At 37.5% G+C, this 13651-nt stretch overlaps 1 protein-coding gene across 1 annotated transcript in view; it reads right to left on the bottom strand.

The window, feature by feature from the left end:
- The window catches only part of ADAMTSL1 (ADAMTS like 1), a 932409-nt gene that overhangs the window by 371872 nt on the left and 546886 nt on the right, over nucleotides 1-13651 (bottom strand). Inside the window, 1 exon segment of the mRNA XM_047700005.1 lies at nucleotides 7568-7695. Within this exon segment, the coding sequence (XP_047555961.1) occupies nucleotides 7568-7695 (128 nt within the window).

Genomic DNA, 13651 nt, shown 5'->3' with positions numbered 1-13651 from the left:
ATCTTAATCAATGGGGCTGAAAACTTTTCCTCTAAGATCCAATATAAACAAGAATGCCCATTCTTACTACTTCTATTTAACAAAGTACAAAAGTCCTAGTTGAAGTAACTGAACATGAAATTAGAGGCATCTAAATGGAAAAGAAGAAATAAAATGATCTTTGCAGATGGAATGATCATATACATAGAAAAATTTAAAGATCCCAACAACAAAAAACTATTACAACTAATAAACAAAGTCAATAAAGTTTCAGGATACAAAATCAACATAGAAATTAGTGGCATTTCTACACATTAATAAAAAATGACCTGAGGAGGAAATTAAGACAATCCCATTTATAACTGCAACAAAAAGAATAAAATGCTTAGGAATAACTTAACCAGTTAGGTGAAAGACATACCCTGTGAACTAAAAAAAAATTGTGAAAGAAATTAAAGACATACATAAATGGAAAGATAACCCATGCTCACAGACTGGAAGAATGTCCATATTGTTAAAATGTCCTTAATACCCAAAGTGATCTATGCATTCAATACACCCCCTCTCAAAATTCCAATGACATTCTTCACAGAAATAGAGAAACAAACCTAAAATTGAGGTGGAATGTCAAAAGACCCCAAATAGCCAAAGAAATTCTGAGAAAGAAGAACAAAGCCAGAGACATCACACGTCCTGATTTCAAACTATATTGCAAAGCCATAGTAATCAAAGCAGTATGCAAGGCATTAAAAACAGACATTTGGACCAAAGGAGCAAAACAAAGTGCTCTTAGGCATGCTCACACATATTTGGTCAACCAGTCTTTGACAAGGGTGCCAAGAACTCACAATGGGGGAAAAGACAGTCTCTTCAATAAATGATGTTAGGAAAACTGGATATCCATATGCACAAAATGAAATTGGACTCTTATTCCCACAGTGAATGCAAAAATCAACTCAAAATGGATGAAAGACTTAAATATGTAAGACCTGGAGCTGTAAAATTGCTAGAAGAAAATAGGGAAAAAGCTTCTTGACATTGGTGTTAGCAATAATTTTTGTCATGACACCAAAACCACATGCAGCAAAACCAAAAATAGATAAGTGGAACTAGGTGAAACTAAAAAGCTTCTGTACAGCAAAGGAAACAATCAACAAAGTTAATAGGCAATCTACATAATGAGAGAAAATATTTGCAAACCGTGTACCTGATAAAGAGTTATTATCCAAAATATATGAGAAACTCCTACAATCAATTGTAAAAAATCAAATAATCCAACTAAAAAATGGGCAAAGAACCTAAATAGATATTTCTCAAAGGAAGATATACAAATGGCCATCAGGCACATGAAAAGGTGCTCAACATCATTAATTATCAGGGAAATGCAAATCAAAACAACAATGAGGTATCAGCTCATACCAGAGAATGACTATTATCAAAAAGACAAAAGTAACAAGTGTTTGTGAGATGTAAAGAAAAGGGAACCTTTCTTTGCTGTTGGTAGGAAGCAAATTGATAAATTGGTAAAACTATTATGGAAGATTATGGAAATTCCTCAAATTAAATTAAATATTAAATTAAATTAAATTAAATTAAAAATACAACTACTATATGATCCAACAATTGCACTTCTAAATATATATATATCCAAAGGAAATGAAATCTGGGTCTTGAAAAGATATCTATACCCATTTTCACTACAGGATTATTCATAATAGCCAAGACATAGGAACAATCTAAATGTCCATTGACAGAGAAATGGGTGAAGAGAATGTGGTATATACACACAATGGAATATTCTTTAGTCTTAACAAAGAAGGAAGTCCTGCCATTTGTAACAACATGGAAGAATCCGGAGGATATTCCCCTAAGTGAAATAAGCCAGACACAGAAAAGACAAGCACTGCATGATCTCACTTATAAGTGGAATCTGAAATAGTGAAAGTCATAAAAACAGAGAGTAAGTATAATTTTACCAGGAGCAGAGGAGAGGGAGAAATGAGGAGATGTTGGTCAAAGGGTACAAAGTTCCTGTTATGCAAGATGAATGAGTTTGGAAGATTTCATGTACAGCATGGAGGTAACAGTTAAAAATACTATATTATTTACTTGAAAGTTGAGAGAGGATACCTTTTAAATCTTCTCAACATATACATACACATACAGTAACTATGTAGGTGTGACGCCTAAATTATTTAGCTTCATTGTAGTGATCTTTTCACAATGTATGAATATACTGAAACATTAAGTTGTACTCCTTAAATATATGTTCTTTTTACATGTCAAAGATATCTCAATAAAATAGTTAAAAAAAAAGGAAATTGAGGAGAAATAAAGACTTCAAATGGGCTACTGAACTAGCCAAATAAGGAATTTTTTAAATAAACAGAAAAAAGACAACCAAGAGTTACAAATTCCCAATATGGCTAGTAGGGGTTATGGACACCAAACAGATTTCCAACCATTTTTAATTTTAACAAACAAGTTTATGGGATAAAATAGGCCATAAATTGGTTCTAAACATTCAGTATTCTTCTCCTGAGAGGAGATCAGACCTTGGTGGGGCGGGGAGGGGGAGAAAAACCCTCTAAGATATATGATCTGGACCATTAAAGAACTATTAGAAGTATTGGTTATATATTTAGATTAGGCTTTAACCCTGAAAGTAAAAGGAAGGCAACCACAAACCCTTAAACATCCTAAAATGTGAAATCTTCCCTAACACAATGAAAAGAACATCTCACATAAATGACAGAGAAGTCAGACCCATTCTGAACTTGCATATCTTTCTTTTAAACAAAAACTCAAGCATATCCAATGAAAACAAGGCTGATAACATATAACACTAGATGAAGAATAACAGATAAATCTTGCTTTGGGGCTCATTTTAGCTGAAGGTTCTAAAACCTCTTAAAAAAGTCCTGTGAATCTTAATTGAATATTATGCTAGAGATGAGATGACTTTAAAAGAAAAAAATATTTGTTTAAGAAGCCAAGTCTTTTTTTTTTTTTAAGATTTTATTTATTTATCTGACAGACAGAGATCACAAGCAGGCAGAGAGGCAGGCAGAGAGAGAGAAGGAAGCAGGCTCCCTGCGGAGCAGAGAGCCCGATGCGGGGCTCGATCCCAGGACCCTGGGATCATGACCTGAGCCAAAGGCAGAGGCTTTAACCCACTGAGCCACCCAGGCGCCCCAAGAAGCCAAATCTTAATGTTAAAATTTTTCTTTTGGTATTTATTATTATATGGTGTAGAAATTACTTGCTAACTTATATATAACTTATATATATATAACTTATAAGCTAAGCTTATATTACTGTAAGTATCAATATTTTTATGGGAGAAAAATTATGTTTGCAATTAAAAAATCAGAGGAGTTAGCTTACTTTCCCTTAGTACAATTATTATGAAATGACAAGTTTGAATGATCTTCCCCATTAGTGTGAGATAAGACTCCTTGAGGATGTTTATTTTGATTTTTCTGTATTTATATTGACAACATTCTGGCAGCCACATCCCTTCGGAATAATATCATAATCTTTTTTTAGGCACTTCCACAACGTGATGATTTTATTTCTTGTTCATCTAGTAATTTTATTCAGCTCCAAAAATTCTATTCAACTCAAAAATTCAGTACAAAATTTATTAACTTGAAAAAAATGCTTTCATCCTTTATAGCAAGCCATTTTTTGCTGTCTGGGTATATATAAATCTGACGAGACCTTCATTTAATCAGTTGGGATTTAACAAAATATTCTACTCTTAGTGTATTAATCTATTAATCTATACTATATATTAGTCTGGAGATTAATTTGGCATTTCAGAAAGCAAAAAATGTCATAAAAGACCTTTAAGTCTTCTTCGGGCACCAATATAAAGGTTGACACCGCACTTAAGAGCATCCAGCTATCTGACTCATTGCCATTTCAAATGAACTGCCATTTACCCCTTGACCTTGGTCTTGGCACAGACCTAATACAGTGGTACATATGACGTTACACACAGTATTCTTAAGTGCCTTATGCATCTGGAACTCCTTATGGGAAAACTTAAATTAACTGGCCGAAGACAAAGCTAGAGCTCTCAGGGACAGATCCTTAGTATCAAATTTAAAACTATATGCTTAAGTAATTTAGCCTGAAGAAGGATAATTTCCACTAACCAAGACACACTACTAGATCAGTCAGAAAAATGCATATGTTAAAAATATTATTTTGGAGTATTTGGTGGGAGAAAGTGAAGAATCTGAGAGAAGCAACAGCTTCTCATGGTAGCTGATACACTTTTAATTCACTTAAAATAATTATCATAAAGTACAAGTAGGTATAGTTTGTTTTCTAATTAAAAAAACAAAAAACAAAAGCAGACATTATGATGCAAAAACGAAAGATGACATAGTGAGGCAAGATTAGCAATAGTCCTGTATCAACTGGCTGTTGTATATAAGTGATGAATCACTAAATTCTATTCCTGAAACCAATATTACACTACATGTTAACTACCTAGAATTTAAATAAAAATTTGGAGAGAAAAAACTAGTGGCATTATCAGAGCTACTCAATGAAATTTAACATAATCTTATAGAAATTAGTAAAAGCTGTAGAAAAAAGTTTATATGGTGCCTTCCTTTATTGCTCAAACCAGGGTTGCAAGTAAAGGCAATTATCAATACTCCAATATCAGAAATTGGGAAAAATAAGCACTGCTTACTTTCTGTGAGCCTTTGTTGGGGTAGAAGTCAAAGAAAAGATTCTGCTCAGTATTTCGCTAAGTCTGGGCTTTTTCTCCAGCATCAAGCACTGCCAGTGAGAATGAAGGATTTTATATTTAATACTTGTCCATATTGTCACTCTGCTTTCCCTCCTGATTTTTATTTTATTTTTATTTTCCTGGACCCTTCACAAGATCACTCAGAGAAGATGTTCACAAGTTCCCCAGCCATCACAGAACATAATTAACTCCAGAAGTTGAATAGTTGTCCTTTATTCCATAGAAGCTGAGTATTTTAACTGCTTTTACAGTTCTATCATATTTGGAATAGAATAATTATTAGTTGATAGACTTAAAAATATCAGAGCTAAAAGTGACCTGTGAGCACATATCACCACGCCTGGAAAACTGGTCATGCAAATTAATTCAGCAGGCGGATAGGATTTATTTAGGTTGAATTTGAATGCTTACCAGTAGACTACAATATATATTCTGCTGGGCCTCGAAGGACATGTACATTGATAACCTCTGATCTTTCTCAAGAGTATAAGGTGATCAAATGAAATTTGGATGTCTAAATGTGGAGTGGAAAGGAGAGAAAATCCATTAAGTTGATTAGATATTCAAAATGATTTAAAAGGCCACAGAGGACCATCCAGGGGCTGGTGGTGTGCCCCTCCCCACAATGTTTAACTTCCTATGAGTTTACTTACTGTATTAGTTTACTTACTGTATTTTTCTTTCTTTTTTTTTGTTCCTTATCGTTCATGAATTTACTGTTGTATCTAAGAAATCTGTGACCAACTTAAGGCCACAACATATTCTGCCTCTTTTTCTTCTGCAAGGTTTTGTATTTAGAGATATTACATAATTCCAGTCAATCCTTACATAAGGTGTGAGGCTTGTGTCTTTTTAAGGACTTTAAATCTTCTTTTTAATTAACATATAATATATTACTAGTTTTAGGGGTATAGGTCTGTGAATCATCAGTCTTACACAATTCATAGCACTCACCATAGCACATACCGTCCCCAACCTCTCTCACCCAGCCACCCGATGTATTTTTTTTTCCAATAGTTTCACGTCAAATAAGGACATACAGCCTATATGTTTATATTTTTAGAATTTACATTTTACTTTTCCAATTCATTGTGAGTAGATGACAGCTGATATCCTTTATAGTATCTTAATAAAATGCTAACATTTGGAGTCTTAGTTACTATGTGATTTTTTTAAGGGTAGTTGTGAATTTCACATAACATCAATACTTGATGCTTTGTCAAATGATAGAGTTCTATCTGTGATTGCAATTTATCCCTTAAGTTGCTTGTCCATCTCTCACTCAGTACAAGATTCTCACACCGTAGCACTATCCTCAGTGAACCAGTATGAAAGCTCCCATACACTCCTTCCCAGCCTTTGTGAGACACATGCTTTGGCTCACTCCTGTAGGCATGGTAATCTGAGAAAACTGCATAATAAGAACATTTCAAATTTGTACATTTTGGCTTTACTGATGGATGTGTTATCAGTTATAGCTCATGGTGCTCTCACCGTGTAGCATCATGCCACACAGATGGAGGAAGTTTTAAGATTAAGATAAGAGGTGAATCGTAAAAATGAAAGGTCTGTTTTTCCTAATCAGTGCAGGGATCTGGTTTGATATGAAACTGGCCTCCAAAGATGACAAACAAATATGTTAGTGGTGGCAATCCAACAGCTCCATCTTCAGACTAGACCCAAACCCGGGCGTGGCTAAATACCAGAACTGATCTGGTTTCTTGCAGGATATACCCTTTGGCTGGGTTTCCCAGGGTACATCATTTCCACCTGGATCTGCCTGGAACCAAAATGGTCTCCATTTATAGTGCATTTAGCAAAGGAACACCGATCTCTCAGACCATGTGCAAGCCTGGGGAACAGAGAAAGGAATGAAACTTGGATTTTTACTCCAAGAAAGTCTTACTCATTAGAGTAAGTTGACATTTTTCTGAACCTACGTCTTACTACTTTCTGCTATTTATGAAAAGTCTACAAGAATCAGAGGATATATGTGTTTTTCCTTCTTCTGTTTCATGTTTTATAATATATAGTTATTTCCATCAAAACTTTTAACTTGTCACATGTAACCCTTTTCAGTGTCAATAAAAATCTTTCATTAAAAATATTACTATCATACTTTGGATTTTAGAGTTTGGAGAAAAATCTAGTCGTAGACCACACAGCTCAAGATACAGCTCTGAATTATTATTCCAAGTAGATTTTCATTCTAAAGTCTCTAGCCCTTTACTTTCAGCTTAGAACCCATTAGCCACTCTCAACCTTCCCCACTGCCCTCACGCCCATGCCCAATTCCCACAGCAGTTTCTGTTCACCCAAATCTCTTTAAGTGCAAACTTCATCATTCATTGAACTGAATAACCTTAGGGAACTTCCAGCTATTGCGACATCAAAAACACCAAACCAACATATCACTCATTTGTGAAGTGCTTGATGGCACTGGAATCCACCAGAAACTGAATGTGTTGTCAATGTTAATATTATTGCTAGTCTTGCCACTGTAATTAAGCTGATTTAACAAGTCCAAGATATTATGGAGCTTAACATACTAGGTCTATTTCCAACCATAAATTCTCCTTCCAGTTTTAACACGAAAACAGACAAAAATTTGCTTGGTAAATGAGAGAATATTACTTGTCACCTCAAAATATATAAGTACCCTAGCTATAGATGCACAGATTTAATTTTTGGTACCTTCCTTTTGTCTGGATTTGTACAGCACCAAAAGTTCTAGATATACCCAGTCACAAAAGTATCCATTGAACCTGCTATCGCTGGACTTTACAAACTCCCCACCCTCTGGGGTGTAGGACTTACTTGCTGCTGAGGCAGCGTCTCAGTGAGTAGGAGGCCCCTCCACCGCAGGTGCGTGAGCACTCACTCCATGGGCCCCAAGCATCCCACAGGCCATCTCGGTCCTCCTCAGAGCGTGCCGTCCTGGAGCTCTGTGAGAAAAAAAAGGGGAGGTCAGTATCATGTCCCTACTGAACCCTAAAACATGCATCCTGAAGGGAGGGTGTTCTTTAAGTAGGTCTATGGTAGCCTTGCTGGAGATGAAAACATGAATCAGATTCTTTCCGATTTAATAATGTGTATATGTTTGGGGAGTGGCATATTTGACTTTAGGGACCCTGGACCATGACTAAAAGGGACAAGAGACTGGGCAATGGAGCAAAGAGAAAAGGGGCAAGAAATAGGAATCTGGGGGAGAGGAAGATAAATTGCACAAAAATAAATTTTACACTGATCACGAATTTGGGGCACCTGGGTGGCTCGGTTGGTTAAGCATCTGCCTTTGGATCAGGTCCTGATCCCAGGATTCTGGGATCGAGCCCCACATTGGGCTCCCTGCTCAGCGGGGAGTCTGTTTTTCCCTTTCCTCCCTCTGTCCTCTGCTTGTGCTCTCTCTATCTCTAAAATAAATCAAATCTTTGAAAGAAGAAAAAAAAGGAGTCACAATTTTGTCCTGGGCTCAGAAGTCTTCTGCTCTACTACCTCTCTGTGAAAACAGAGAAGCTGTTGTCAGAGATGTTTCTGCTCTAAGAAACTTGAAATGTGCTTATCAGTATGACCTTCCAAAATTTAACATTTCATACAATTGACTTTTTTTTTTAAATGTTTAAAGGAACATCATTTCCAGATTTCAGACTTGTTAATTAGAATAACTGCATGAAGTAACCTCAGCAATGCAGGATGGCCTCTTGACAGATCTGCTTGATACTGACAGGCTTCTAGTGAAATCTGCACTGGTCTCCATGTTGAGCCTTACTTTTCTCCTAAGAGTCAAAGATAAAATTTATGCCATACTTAACAGAATAGGCTCTGGAGTTAGAAACTGCCTGGGTTGGATATGGATTCTGTTTTTACTATGTGTCTTTGAACAATTAAACTGCCACCTACCTATGCTATAATTTCCCTTTCCATAAAATGGACATAATATTATAACCATACCTCTATGTGCACACACACAGACTTATTATATAAGAAGATTAGTTAAATTCACCTAGCCTAGGACTAGTTTCAGAGTAAACACTAATAAATATTGCCCATTATTATAAATTGAGAATGTCATATAGGTGCGTACATAGTTGTATAAGTCAGCTTAAGCTGCCATCACAGAATAACAGATTGGGTGGCTTAAACAATAAAAACTTATTTTCTTATAGTTCTGGAAGCTGAAAGTCAGAGAACAGGGTGATGGCATGGGTGCCTCCTGGTGAGAACTTTCCCCTTGGGTTACAGAAGGCAACCTTCTCACTGTGCACTCACATGGTCTCTGCTTTGTATGAGAGAGAGAAAGAGAGAGAGAGGAAAAAGAGCTTGCTCTGTGGTGTCCATTCTTCTAAGGACACTAATCCCATCCCCACTTTCATGGCCTCATCTAAACTCATTACCTCCCGAAGGCCTCATCTCCATATACCACTCCATGGGGCCTTAGGACTTCAAGTTATGAATCACAGTGGGGGCCACGACTGAATCCATAGCAATGGTTCTACAAATAGCTAATGTAAACTGGGGTCAAATTATTCCACTGAGTAAATTAAAGATGATATCCACACATTAAAGATGGTATCTTCTCCTATCAATCAAGAACATATTTATGGAAAACAGAACAATTTCAAAACTATTTAAATTTGGGAAAAAACAAACCCTAAGGAAAATAAACATTTTAGACAAAATGACCATTTCATCTTCAGGTTTCCTTCTGAAGAGAGCACACAGGTGGCGTGCAATACTGTGGAAGGATGGGACATGGAGGTGACAGGAGGTTCACCTCTTATGAAGCATCGGGGGAACCTGAGATAATGTAAGTAAGGTGACTGGCACATAGTAGGTCTACAAGTGGGAACTCCTCTTGTTATTGATGTTATGGTTATTTTTACTTTTTTAATCTCCTTCTCATGGCCTACCTAGGTCTAGTCAAGGTGTTATCATCCAAAAAGGAGGGACTCCTGAAAAAGAAAAGAACATTCTCTAGCCTCTCAGGAAATGTTTTTTTTTTTTTTTTGCAGTAATGGGCTTCTTTACAGATCAGAGCCGTGGGGCTCTATTGTCAAAAATGACGACTCCTTGGAGCTTTTAAAACCTGGATGAGTGACGTCAGAAACTTCACCTCAGAGTGTTGGATCAAGGCTTATCTAACTAATGCGAGCTTTATTTAGATTCATAAATCATTTGTAAAGGGCTAGCCCAGGCTAGCCTATTGGTTAGGAGCATGGACTGAAGGACCTACTCAGCCTGGAGCAGAATCCTATCTCCAGAATTTCTCTGCTGTGATCTCTTAATGCTTCTGTTTCTGATGAGAAAATAAGGATCATAAAGACTAGGATTGTGAGAATTAAAACAAGTTAACATATAAAAAAAAATCACATAATGGGGCACCTGGGTGGCTCAGTGGGTTAAAGCCTCTGCCTTCGGCTCAGGTCATGATCCCAGGGCCGTGGGATCGAGTCCTGCATCGGGCTCTCTGCTCACCGGGGAGCCTACTTTCCCCTCTCTCTCTGCCTGCCTCTCTGCCTGCTTGTGATCTCTGTCAAATAAATAAATAAAATCTTTAAAAAAATCACATAAGGTTGAAAACAACCCGAGTGCCCATCACTGGATGACGGGATAACTCAGAGGTGACAGATACACACAACAGAATAATACTCCACCTTAAAATCCATTTGGAACATGGGTGAACCTTGAAGACATCATGATAAGAGAAATAAGCCAGACATGAAAGAACGAAAAGGACAAAAACTCTGTGAGGCATCCCGAGTAGTCAGATCCATAGAGACTGAAAGTAGAGTGGTGGTCGCCAGGGGAAGGGGCATGGGAAGAATGGGCAATTCTCTTTTAATGAGTCCATGGTTATAGTTTGGGAAAATGGAGAGAAACCTGGAGATGGATGGTGGTGATGGTTGTACAGCAATGTGAACATCCTTAATGTCACTGAACAGTAGACCTAAACATGACTAAAATGGTCAATTTTATACATTTTATCACAAAAAATATATACATATATTCTTTAGAAGTTAATAGGGCTTAAATTAATACAATATAAGCATTTGCCACTTTTATTTCCATTATTTATTGCTACCATCATTTATAAACACATATGCACTCTGAAAGGTTGTAGGAGGTGCTCTGGGAATGTACTAGTGTTTCTTCCTGCGGGGTTACCTGCAACATTCTACTCCTAAGTCATCATCTCTCTGTAAACCCAGATGTTCCCACAGCAGAACCTCCCAGCCACCTGCCACATTGCATTTGCCTCGTGACATGATCTGTCAGTAGTTTGAGGACCCTACAAAATGTGGGATAGAATGAGTAACAGAAACACACTGGTTACCCCAAAGTCTGTTTTTTCTAAAGGACGTATTTAACTGACCTCCAAAGTCTGATTTTTAGGATTAATAAAATGAATTTTAATCAAGGCAATACGGGGCACCCGGTTTCCAGAGTCTAATTATATACTGAGGGAGAAAAGACTCTTTGGCAATGAACTATACATTGTCCATATACCCATTAAATTCATGCCTCAGATTTTTAGCGAGTTTATTGTACATCCTCTGGCTCCCTTTTAGTTTGCTCTGTGGGACTGGAAGGAGTTCTGTCGAGAGCTGTGGTATTTGCTGGATGCCGTGACTCCTCATGTGACAAACATACATTTGTCCGATGCAATGTCCCTCATTTTATTCAAATTAAATAAATCTGAGAGGAAAACCAACATCACAAATGCTAGGATTCATGAAACAATTAAAATGAGTAAGATGAGTGATCACAAATTATGATACTATCCAACCATTACAACTGCGAAAAAACAAAAACAAAAACAAAACCCAAAAAACAAAACACCAAAACCCCCAGTCCTATGCAGCATTCACATGTGAATCCCATTTCCATGTGAGATAAGAACACCAGAATGCCAAATCCTTGGGAGGTTTCCCTCCGGCTGCTCTCGGGGTAAGATATTTTGGAAAAAATGTATAGTTGAGATTTTGCCTTTCTAGAGAAACAAATTCTTTCAATGTCTGTGCCAAAGTTGCTTGTTTTTTTTTGTTTTTGTTTTTGTTTGTTTGTTTCTAATGTTCCTTGTCTAAAGCAGCACCCAAATGGCTCTCAGGTAATGCTGTGTTGACTAAAATCTTATCTTGTTACAGGTGACAAGTCTCGGCACAACTAGACACACGAAGTGCCCACATTGCTCTGAGAGCCATCACACGGGAACCCAGAAGTAAGCTGTGGGCCTGTTTCTCAAAATGGAACAATCTCCAATTTGTCTTTTATCAAATGGAATAAACATAATTCATGTCAACTGAATCCATGTTTAATGTTCGAAAGTAAAGTGATTTTCCTGCTCTTAACCTGCTAGATTTTTACATCTATGACCAGAAACGTCAATGCAGCAATGCCTTGCAGGTCATTTAAGACCTACCAGCATTTGCTTATTTCGGTTTTTAAAAGGGCCTTCAATATAAACAACTTTTGTGCCTGGTCCAGATGGGACTGGAGCTTACTCTCTCTTGTTCAGGGAGGCACATTCCTCTTCTCCACAACAACAGTTTTTTTTTGTTGTTGTTGTTTGTTTTTTTTTTAAGTGTTAATGTTGAATTGCATCTAGCAAGAGAAATTGAGGCAGAAAAAATAAGGACGAGATGATGAGTTGCCTAGAAGCAATGATGATTGCTTCTGAAACCAAAAGTCTAAGCTTTTAAAATATACCCAAGCCAATGCTTTCCAATTTGATTTCTATTACATAAATGTAGCATTGCAATTCTCAGCATCTCAGAAACCAGGTCATGGATGCTCTCAAGCACAGTGACCAAGAGATCACCCTTGACCCCACTGCAGGGCATCTCAGCAACAGTGTCAGATGAGTTGGTGAGCGTTTACTACAAAATAACCAAGAACGAAATGGCAACTATTAATATCTGTGCATAAGACCACTGTTTCCCCAGCCGATTTACCCAAAAATATTAGAAGATCGGAATAGCTTCCCTAAATCCCTCAATCTTGGGATGGCATCATTTCCCTGCCATTGCTGATTTACCTAAATGTGGTTTTCACTTGATGGTTTTGTGGTTGGTTTGAGTCAATTGCTCTGAAATCAGTAACCAAGTGTCAGGTGAACCGTGTTAATTAAGCATGACAGATACAAGGAGTTAAGCACTTGGAGTAATCACGTGAAGTGAGAGTTCCCTGTGCTCTCACTGCCCCCAAACCTTTGACACTGAATCTTAGGATGACCTCCTATGGACCACTTTATCCAGAAGCCTGGTTATGCAGGACTTATGAAAAATGTTGTAGGGTGAAGCACAATTAGCAACAAAAAGACTCTGGAGTTCTATTCATTACGTATACAGAAGCCTTGGAAAATATTTTTTCCAAATGCTGGAACAAGAGGTAGAGCTATATGGAAATCAGCATAAATGGAAGAAGGTGCTGAGGGAATGGGTGATAGGTTTTTGTAAAATGGAAGTCACAGAATGGATGAAGTTATATTCCTAAGCAAACTGCTTTTCAAACCCCAACAGATCCTCAAATGTAGCCAAATGGGTTACTGGGAGGACACAGTGAGACGTTTTTACTATTTCAAGATCAGCCCAAAGGCACCTGAGTCTCTGGTTTTCCTCTCCTCCAAGACAGCATTTCGCTTAAGCCATCTGGAGCCGTGCATGTGACTGCACGAACCGGATGTCAGCATCCCTCTTAATTAAAAAGAGGGGCAACCCCCTGGTGATGAGAGGACCATTTTTCCGTGGCGAGCTCATGCCAAGCGGAGAAACCCACATGCAGACACCGCCTGTCCCTGTCCCAAATTTTGAAAATGAACCCGCAGGTTCCACTTGTAACTCTCCTCCACCTATCAGGTCTCCATAAATCTTACCTAATCTTTGGCTTCTTTAGCAATCTGGA

The sequence above is a fragment of the Lutra lutra genome, chromosome 13 (assembly GCF_902655055.1).
Source record: "Lutra lutra chromosome 13, mLutLut1.2, whole genome shotgun sequence".
In the NCBI taxonomy this organism is placed as follows: Eukaryota; Metazoa; Chordata; class Mammalia; order Carnivora; family Mustelidae; genus Lutra; species Lutra lutra.
Note: the sequence above shows the minus strand (reverse complement) of the source record. Positions and strands in the feature narration are given on the sequence as shown.